This window comes from Eptatretus burgeri, chromosome 8 (genome assembly GCF_056783735.1).
Source record: "Eptatretus burgeri isolate ZD-2024b chromosome 8, Ebu_testis_v1, whole genome shotgun sequence".
In the NCBI taxonomy this organism is placed as follows: domain Eukaryota; kingdom Metazoa; phylum Chordata; class Myxini; order Myxiniformes; family Myxinidae; genus Eptatretus; species Eptatretus burgeri.
The window spans coordinates 25,367,913-25,378,784 of NC_140968.1; the positions used below are offsets into that span (position 1 = coordinate 25,367,913).

General features: G+C 40.3%; 1 protein-coding gene across 4 annotated transcripts in view; it reads left to right on the plus strand.

The window, feature by feature from the left end:
* The window catches only part of LOC147021351 (sal-like protein 1), a 135,406-nt gene extending 124,918 nt beyond the window's left edge, over positions 1–10,488 (plus strand). For all 4 annotated transcript variants that reach the window (XM_085891222.1, XM_085891221.1, XM_085891219.1 and 1 more), the window contains exon 4: positions 7,704–10,488. In XM_085891222.1, coding sequence (XP_085747348.1) covers positions 7,704–8,216 — 513 coding nt within the window. In that variant the 3' untranslated portion in view covers positions 8,217–10,488. The remainder of the gene's footprint in view (positions 1–7,703) is intronic.
* The last annotated feature ends 384 nt before the right edge of the window (positions 10,489–10,872 follow it).

Consider the following 10,872-nt stretch of genomic DNA (forward strand, 5'->3'; position numbering starts at 1 on the left):
GAAACGTCATGCTTTCACTCATGGAGTGCGTTATCAGAGTGTTCTTTTGTACACTTCACATGTGCATGAAAAAATATAGTCGAAGCATTATAAGGAGCCCCAGGTTCCATTTGTAAGGGAATTGGTTCCCAATGGAGTGTGGAATATGTATGTGGTTTTTTTTTGTTTGTTTGTTTTTTAACTTCCAGGAAGGCATGCGAACCAATGACTCTGAAGCTATACACCACCATTGTGGGGAAAAAAATTCACATAAATCGATATTGCGTGAATATCGATATTTTTTGACCGCCGCATGCACTGTCAGGACCCAAGAACTCTTAAATGAGGTATCATCGAGCATCGTATGTGCTGCGGTTACGATGTTTGCCCCATTCAGACACAATCGTGCAAATTGCATACATACAGTAAACCCTCGCCACCCGCTGGGGTTTCGTTCCTCTAAGCATCCGCGAACGGTGAAAATATTGTTTTCCAAGCATTGAAAGTGTTAAAATACTTAGAAATACGAGAGTTGAGGGTGGGTGGGGTGTATTTTGTCCACGGTGGGAGGATGTTTCTGGAAGACGCAGAAGGCAATTTTTTTTATATTTTCTGACAATACAGTACTGTTATGTTTTAACAGGTAATGCTAAATGAAGGAAAATATTGTCATCTAAGCATTGAATGTGTTTAAAAAAAAAATTTGTGAAAACCAAAGGAGTTTGAGGTGGGAGATCATTTTTTTCCACGGATATGCGGGAGTATTGGTGTCGATGGAGAGAAAGGGTGTCTAATATATATGTGTATATATATATATATATATATATATATATATATATATATATGTATATATATATATATATATATATATATATATATATATATATATATATATATATATATATATATATATATATATATATATATACTAGCAGATAACCCAGTTCCACTGGGCTGTTTTAAGGGAATTTGTTTCCAATAGAGTGGAATATTTAGGGAGTTTGACAGGAATGCCCTTTGACAGCATAATGGCAGGGACCCGTGAAAATTCCGTGTAACGTACAATGTGACGTTAAGTCCTCAGCCCCTTTCTTCTTCAAGTCCTCAACCCCCTACCCCAATTCCAGCCCCAAGTCCACAACCTCCCCCTCCCAATCTGGAAGCTTCAATCCCCCTCCTGCCCCCCACCTTCCAACAAGCTTTCAACCTCAACCCCTCTACCCCCACCACAACACCTCAAAAGTGAAAGCACCTTCTTACATCGATCACACATTCTTACATCAGATAGATAGACAGGCAGACAATACAGAATTGCATTATGCAGACATTACACAAGGACATTCTGATCACAGACAGACAGACAGACAAATAGGTAGATAGAGACAGATGCACATAGGTATATAGATAGACACACACACATACAATACTCACATGTGCATGAAACGAAAATGGAAGCATTAATAAGTAGTCTGAGGTTCCGTTTGTAGGAGAATTTGTTCGTTTCCAATAGAATAAAGTTTTCTCAGTGAAGTAAATGGACGAAAAGGAAGGCTTTTGTCCTGCGGTTTGAGGTCCAGGCTGATGTGCTGTGATTTATTGTCTTGGATGATGTCTTGTGGTTTGAGGTTCAGATGAATGTGCTGTGGTTTGAGGTCCGGGCTGATGTGTTGGGATTTTATGTTCAAGCTGATTTGCTGTGGTTTGAGGTCCAGGTGAATGTGCTATGGTTTGAAGTTGAGGCTGATTTGCTGTAGTTTGAGGTCCAGGTTGATGTGCTGTGGTTTGAGGTCCAGATGAATGTGCTGTGGTTTGGTGTTCAGGTGAATGTGCTATGGTTTGAAGTTGAGGCTGATTTGCTGTAGTTTGAGGTCCAGGTTGATGTGCTATGGTTTGAGGTCCAGATGAATGTGCTGTGGTTTGAAGTTGAGGCTGATTTGCTGTAGTTTGAGGTCCAGGTTGATGTGCTGTGGTTTGAGGTCCAGATGAATGTGCTGTGGTTTGGTGTTCAGGTGAATGTGCTATGGTTTGAAGTTGAGGCTGATTTGCTGTAGTTTGAGGTACAGGTTGATGTGCTATGGTTTGAGGTCCATAGTTATACCCCCAGAGAGGGATGGTTGTTGGAAGTATTATTAAGGCGATTTGCATTCTACAGTGTTTAAGTGTATAATTGAATTTGAATAAAGGTTTAAAAGAGGCTTAAATGTGTATAAATAAATTAATTCCAGGTTTTATCACCGTTTTACGCAGCATCTGTTACATCACCCTATCTAACACATTACACTAGTTATTTGTGCCTGTTGTTTGTGTCCTTTGTGACGTCCTCAAAAATGGTAAAGTTTCCTGTTTCTGGAATGATTTTCAATTTTGTTTAACTGCCAGGCAGGCAGAGAGAATTTTTTTTTTAATCTCTCTTCTCTCTGCAAATGTGCGATCAGGATGATTCAAACAACAAAGTACGGTGAAGCGGTCAAACGAGAAACTAGTCTGCCTATTCATGTTCCGATTCCTGTTCAAAATATGACATTAAACTGAAATAAGTTGCTTCTAAATCATAAACTGTTAACACAGAGAGACTGATGGGTGGACAGACATGAACCAATTGCTTTACACATTCACAAAGAATGTGCATAGCTCCAAAGCTCCACCGTATTGTGGAGAAGGAATAAAGTAAAGTAATTGTTGCTACAGTATATTTAGAAAGAGAAGTAACTGTCCAACTGTCACAAAGAAAAGATGTAAATTTTCTGACTATTTATCTATGCTCCATCTTACCATCATCTAAGAACGTCATGAGCCATTGTGGCTCTGGAGACATTGTTGGGAAGCAAGATATGAAGAATTATAAAAAGAATAGACTTGTTGATAACTGGGATTTGTATGTGTTCTGCCTCCTATGACCTCCGTTTATTTCCTTCCCTAAACTTACATTCATAATATTTAGATGGCCTCTTAGTATATCACGAGAAAACAAACACGACCGAAATGTTTATAAGAGTTGTTTGCATGCGCATGAACTATTGTTGACTTTATTCCGCAATATTTGCACATCTTTGCATTTATCAATCTCATCTTCAACATCGTTTCTTTGCACAAAGGTACTTGTGCTTTTGACTTCAAGAGAACCCTTTATGGTGTTTATTGTTCATAGTGACTAAAAGTTCACAATGAAATGTGTGCTTAGATTACATGGAGAGCAAGAACAAAGCATCTCCACGTCACGTGTTCAAACCTGTGCACCCTGAATCATCAGCTTTCTAAGAGTTTATTAATTTCTTGATTTTTTTTTTTTTTTTTTTTTTTTTTGTAGTCATGATGCCATTGGTGAGACAGCAAGATAGCCAAGAGATATATACGCTCTCATGTTTGAGTTGGCTGACCTGTGTTAGAATTCCGACCCAGCTATAAACTGTCGTCCTTGTGTTTTACAGGCAGGGTGATTCATCAACGTGTGTAACCGTCCCACAGATGGACGTTAAAATGGGCATTCCGTCTTCCGGCATATATTGATAGATGTTTTCACGAAAAGTGTATGTGAGTTATCACCGGCATTCTGAACAAATTACAAATTCCTGCTGCTTTCGTGCGATTATCGTGCGACAGAGTAGTGATCCGTCCGGGGGGGGTTGGTTCGAGCCTTGAACGGTTTCTCAACTCGGCGTGAACGACCCAAAGTTGTATCGAGAGTATGGACCTGCATTATTTATTGGACTGGTATTCAAATTGTGGACGAGATTTGATTCAAACCTCATCAGGTGTTGTATGCCTTTTAAACTGTGGTTTATTCACTTTTCATGTTATTCCATTTACATTCAGCAAATGTGATCAAAAACAACTACACAAACCATGAAGCACCGCCACAATGGTGTTGAGCTATGGAGTGTATGTGTAACAGAATGATCTGTGAAGCATTCTCCACTTTGTCTCCATAAAAACACAACGTTTTCATTGAAAAAAAAAATCAAAGTTTTATTCATCCTGTCTCTCCAATTAGAGCCGTGCAGTAGTATCGGGTGGGTTTTTATCAGATGTGTCATCATTTAGACCGGGATTGTTACAATACTTTTGTTACTGTAATCATGGACCCTGACTGTCTCCTAGTGAGCATCAGTCTGGTAGTTTCAGGAACTCGAAGTCATCTATTCCGCTTCCTGGTTACCTCTGTCACCGTGAATGGAGGTTGTTTTCACCTTTGTCTGTTTGTTGGGTCGCCGAAATAGGTGACCCTTATTGTCAGCAATTCTGTCTGTTTGTTTGGATGTTTGTTCGTTTGGTCAAAATCCGCCCACGTTTACTACCAATTATGCTGATGACAAACTCGGGTGGTAGGTACATCTTATGACCTAGTGCTTTGGAAATTGTGATGGTTGCTAGGGATGCTTTGGTTCCCCAGCAACAACCGAAAAACCTTCAAAATCGGTACCGTTCACGCGAAATCAATTCCGAAAGCCATTATCCCACGTAGGGTTATGAAATTTGGCAAGAATGATCTACAGGTGATGCTCTATCAAATGTATTCCAGTTTTTGTGATATATGGAATACTTTACCCACAGCGCCCTCTACAATTTGGGTATGCACGAAAATTGAAGGCCCCCTAGCGACCAGGTGAGTGCATCAATACAAATTAAACTTTGCAGGTTCATGGTACTCAATGAGTACTACAACTTTGCGTCAGGACATATTGACCGATTTCGCTTAGGTCAGGGGTCAAAGGTCAATTAGTGCAAAAATCGATAATATGCGAGAGCTGGAGGTGCCTTCGCGCCAAATGCTACTCCTACTCGGGTTATGGTCGGATGGTCATGAAAATTCACAATAATCGTCTGGAATACATTGTGCACAAACGATCGAGCCGGATTTTCGATTTAGATCTTTGTTCACCCACAGCACCCCCTTGAACTTTGGGGATTTCCGATTTCAAACCGCATTTTCGGTACTTTTCATTAAATTGGATACCGAGTAGTTATCAGTGGATGGAACTGGATGAGATTTGATATGCATAATCTTAAGGTGATTCCCTATCCGCTATATGACATCCATTTTGTTCTATATCTTATAGTTTCCATGCTCGGCGACCCATCGCGCCTACCGTCTTGTCTGTCTGTCCACAAACATCAGTTTATGATCGAGGAACAACTTGATTTAAATTGAATGTTATATTTTTGAACACGAATCGGAAGACAAACCTGCAGTTTGTCCTCTACTTCAGCTTGGAGTTTGTCCCGATCACACACGTGCAGAGTGGAGTGAGATAATATGTTTACTCTACCTGCTTGTCTGGCAACCAAACAGGATTGAAAACCATTCCAAACAAACATACTGTTTTTAAGGACATCATAAAGGACACAAACAACTGGCACAAAGAACTAATGTAACGTGTTCGATAGGGTGGTGTAAAAGACGCTGCATCAGCGGTGGGAAACTTACAAAAAAAATTATTTTCTTCAACTTTTCAAATCTTTGTTTTACTTCAATTGAATTACTTGAACACTGTCAAACACAAGTCACCTTTTTAGCACTTTCAAAAAACCTTTAATTTAGCATGACTACATATTAATCAAATTTGCCCATCTGCTTGTTTCTTAAGACCGCAGGGGTAAAGTGTTCTACTGGAATATGAACTGTTTTAATTTTGCTTTGTGTCAGCGTTCGTTCCGTTAACCCTTTTGTTTTGTCATGTGTCTTGAATATCTGTTGTACACACAAAAAGTCTCTGCACTAAGTACACGTTAAACTGTGACCCCGCGGTGCTGTTTGTGACAAAGCTATTGCTTTCATACTGGAATACATATTGCGGGTGATGTGTAATTGGCCCATGATTGATTTTATGGATAATTAGTAGATGCTTAGCAACAACACAGAGAGCTTTGTTTGATATCACATCAATCATATGCGGAGCATGTGAGAAAAACAAGCATTCCAAAAACGAGGAATAATCCAACTTATGCTGAGAATAAACTCTTCTGCAGCTTTTAGAGGAAATGTTTGAAAGTTCCATGAACATCACCACTCGAATGCACAATATATTCGCTTTCTCCAATTTCAGTGAAACCACCATTCATGGTGATCGCTGTTTTGTACCATCGCTCAATGGCAAATGGGCACTCGACATCGAAAGATGCGTTCCTTCACCATTGTGAGCTTCTCCAATAACATGTCATTTTCCATTTTAAATAAACAAAGGGTTTTCTCATCATGACAATAAAATATTCACATTTTGTGATACTTACATGGAACTACTTGGTCTCAAGTAAATCTGTGTTACGAACTGTATCAGTGTTTCAGTGTTGAGTTCTCGTTGATCATAACTCTCTTTATTTTTTATTATTACCTCCGCCACCGAAGGTGAAGGAGGTTATGTTTTCACCCCTGTCTGTCTGTTTTCCTGTGTGCAGGATGTCTCAAAAAGTTGTGGACGGATCCGGATGAAATTTGGTGGGCAGGTTGGGTGTGTGACGAGGACGCGCTGATTAGATTTTGTTGAACATCCGGATCCAGCTACTAGAATTTTTAAAGTGATTCTTCACCATTGAGAGAAAGGGCCAAAAACGATATATAGCATAATATCTGAAAAAGTTGTGGACGGATTCGGACGATCGATTCCATTTTGGTGAACATCCAAATCCAGATCTGGATACAAGAATTATTTACTTTTTAACTGATTCTACACCATTGAGAGATGGGGCGAAAAAGGATATTCCATGATATCTCAAAAAGTTGTGGATGGGTTCGGATGAAACATGGTGGATGATTGGTTCGGTAACAAGAACAAGCCGATTCGATTTTGGTTGAGGTCCAGATTCATATCCGGTCTATCAGAGGGATACAAAATGTAAACAATTCAGCCTGGCGAAGGTATGCAATCGACTGAGTGCCGTTCCGTTTCGCCAAGTTGTCCCTCTATGAGTGATTTTATGTCTGTTTGTCTGTCTGTGTGCAGGATCTCAAAAAGTTGTGGACGGATTCGGATGAAACTTGGTTGGTGGACAGGTTGGGTGTGTGACAAGGACGAATTGGTTCGATTTTGGTGAAGATCCGAATCCAGATCCGGAAACGAGTTATTTAATTTCAAAAGTGATTTTTCACCATTGAGACATACAGTAGGGCTAAAAACGATATATAACACGATATTTCAAAGAATTATTGGGCCTGATGTGTTCTATTGGATCGGGCATTGCACGGCGGATGTATGCGCTCTCGCGAGTGCCCTTCTAGTTTCTATATTAATAGATCTATATTAATAGAATGTGGTTCTGGATACGACAATTGTTTAATTTTTAAAGTGATTCTTCAGCATTGAGAGATGGGGCCAAAAACGATATAGCACTGCATAGCATGATATTTCAAAAATGTATTGGGCCGATATGTTCTCGTGGATCAGGCATGGCGTGGAGGAGGTATGTGCTCTACCGAGTGCCCTTGTAGTTTAAACATGTATTGACTGCCACCTCTCTTGCATACTTACTGAAAGAATTATCCTGTATGTAATAAATAGACACTTTCTGTTGTGTCATTGTGGTTTTCCATTGAAGAGCTATTTGTTAGGATATATCATCCATCGTCATATTGTACTCCCAAAGTAACATAAGACAAGAGATGATTTATCCTAGCGAGTAACGCGACAATGAGACCTCGTCTAATCCACGTCGTTGATTATCTTGTTTTATCGGGCAGGAGCTTCACCACAATCTCACCCACTATTTCCTGTCTCATGCCTCCTTCCCAGGTACACACAGCAACGCATTTGTGGAATGGTGGTGGAGTCGTTAGCGCTGGCATCGGTGGCCGGCGAGGTCGCCGCCACTCGGCTGAGGGTACCTTTCTGTCACCAGTAACGAGCACGACCGTCCTTGTACCCCCGACCACTCGCTATACTGAGATGTACCCAGGGCCAGCATCATCTTCAGACCCAAATTTCTGGATTCAATATGCCGCTGCTATCACCAACGGTCTTGCCCCTATCTCTGTATCTGCAGCACCACTAAGTCCCATTTCAAATCCGATCTTGGGATCTGTCACTGGTACAACACCCAGCTCTATCCCTAGCACAGCTGCTTGCCCGACTTCTGGTTTGGGGGTGAGTAAAGGCAATGAGATTTCGGTCATTCAGAACGGCATCATGGGGTCACCAAGCACCGAGGCGGCTGAGGGTGCTGGGGATGGGGCCAGAGCTATGGAGTTAGCAGAGATCAGCCATCGATATGCTCGTTTCATGGATGCCAATGAAGAACTCCGTTAAAAGGGAAGGCCTTTGTGTGAACACGTTTTCTTTATGTTCTCAAGCCTTGTTTACTAGATATGTTTACTTGTTCTTAGTTTCAGACTTTTTGATGTGAAGCTTTACCTCATCGGGCAGACCTGACGAGAGAGAATGGTGATTTGCGACTCCAAGTCAAGATGTCTGCCCGACATTCCAGCGGAACATTTTGAGTGTTATCTAAATTCCATGGGATATATGTTTTGTTTGTAACTTTATCCATACTCATGGGATATGTTACATATCCTTCACAACGGAGATTTGTTTTCATAGCTCAGTTACCTTTATTTCTGTTATTTATTTATTTTGCTTCATGTATAGTCAATGAATGCAAATCCACTTATCCGTAAAAGTAATTTGGAGATTACGTTGAATGGAAATCGGGTGTACTACTGTCAATATTGATCTTCTGACTAAATGCGTTATGAATGCCAAAGAAGGTTACCGATCAAAACTTTTCTTTTCGAAGTCTACAAAAGAATGTGGCCAGACCATCTCTCAACTGTTGTTATGTAAACCCTGAGTAGAAATTTGCAACTTGGATTAATTGTGTTGCCATAAAACCTAATTTTTTTTTTTTAATCGAATTTGACTTTTATAATCGTAGTATTTCAATGGGGGGTGCAACGATGCAATTTGTCTGGCATCGCAGCGTGTCTTAATGATCCTCTGCCTGTCCTTGTGATTGAGGTGATGACTTTTGTAGGCCTGTATTGTTGTGAGGAAACCCGACGACTGAGTTCATGTTCAAGATGGTATTCAGTATTTCAGTGCCACTTGGGCACCTTGACCAGGTGTGGTTAAACCGAGGAAGCAGCAAAAGGAAACTGCTTGCAAATAACAAATTTGACATTTACAGATCTGTGCTTTAGGCCTTGTCTTTGGCCTATGCATCTTTTGGAAGAATCAAATTATGGACAGGAGTTATTGATGGCTCACAAACAAACTAATGGTGATTATCCATCCATCCATTGGGACCGTACTCTGTGCAGAGCGTCGGTGCTGCCTAAGCAGTCTCCTTGGCTATTGGGCACAATCCTGGACGAGTCGCCACTCCAACACAGGATGCCAGCAAGCTGGTACTCATTTTGCCGACCTCAGGATGACAAGCAGAGTCAACCCCACCTGGTATTGATTCGACAGCCAAGGGGGATTTGAACTCAAGATCCTAACCATTAAGCCAACACCAAGCATATGTGGTGACTATGAATGTGGATAAAGACTTGGACTGATGTGACATGCTTCTCGCTGGCCAAAAAAAACTCAGGTTTAAAAAAAAAGAATAATAATAAATTTATTTAACTCCTTTTTCTATTCTCATCAATTTTGATGTAACCACAAACAGGTGATTGGAAAAAAATCTCCAGGAGACAGTTCGTTGAAATGTGAATATTCTCTCTCCTACGAGGTAGAAAGTGCCTTTTTCAGTTATTTTGCTTGATGACCAAGACCCAGGACTCGGTCTCTACCCAAATAGGATTATTACAGGTTCTGCGTGGTTGATGCAAATGAATATTAAGATGGAACCCTCCCACTGCATATGACTCGAGCTTATTTTGCCTTTAGGCAGTTTGTCTGAGCTTGAAATGTGGAATGTTAACTTTGTTTCGCATTTACATAACTTTCCGTGATGAACACGATCCTGTCCCAATTTTGTAAATACTACTCGACATTGATATGAACTCTTCTAGCTAGCTGACTGTGTATTTTAAAAAAAAATCTTTTTAATCCATACGTTGTACTTTCTGCTGCTGGTTTGAATGTATGTCCTTTCTCGATGAGATTATAACTTTTAATACCTCAAGCTGTACTTTGACGTGCAGTTTATAAAGCAAAGTCCCAAACCATGAAGCTTTGTGTAAAGCCGGCGGTACCTGTGCGTGACGTGCGCCTTGATGGGAAAGATTTATTGACTTTGCGACACTACTGAAGTTCCTTCTCTACCTCATTTTGATATCTGGTGCTCCTAATGTAGTGTTACTTCCTTGTCCTCATCTGGACTCAAGATTGTGAAGGGTTCGTCTCGTTTTGTGGTGTTCCGTGCTGTATATGGCAATCATGAGGAGCTTGAAATGTCTCAGGTATGGAATTTTTAAAGTCTAGACAAGTTTTAGTATTTTTCTTACTTTTTATAAAAAGCTTTTAACCAAAACGTGAATTTTGAAAAGCATTTTGTACAAGGTTTCTTTTGTTTTAAATCATGTTTGTCCAAATTCCTATCTGCAAGGATGCAATAAAGAGCTGTGGAGACTCATCATGACTTCTCTCCCTTCATCTTCGTCTTCATGTTTACACCTGCAAAGGCAAATTGGAGTCAAATTCAGTCCCAAGTCCAAACTTGGAGTCTCATTGCCCATAAATATGCCATAAGCATTATACAGTTGTTCTGTGGCCTAACCTAAAATGTGAATTAAACTTAAAAGGTACACATTAGTATCAAAGAACAAAGTACAAAATAACGTACTTTCACACTTAAATCGGTCATTGAGTTTTTATAGGTGACGGAGTTATCGATCGCCTCTTGTATTTATGAATTTAAGATATCAAAGATCCAGCAGTGAACAACAAATTGGGAGAGATGCTCAAGCATTAAAAATGGCACACCACCAACTATACCAGTCACCTCGGCACAGCCATG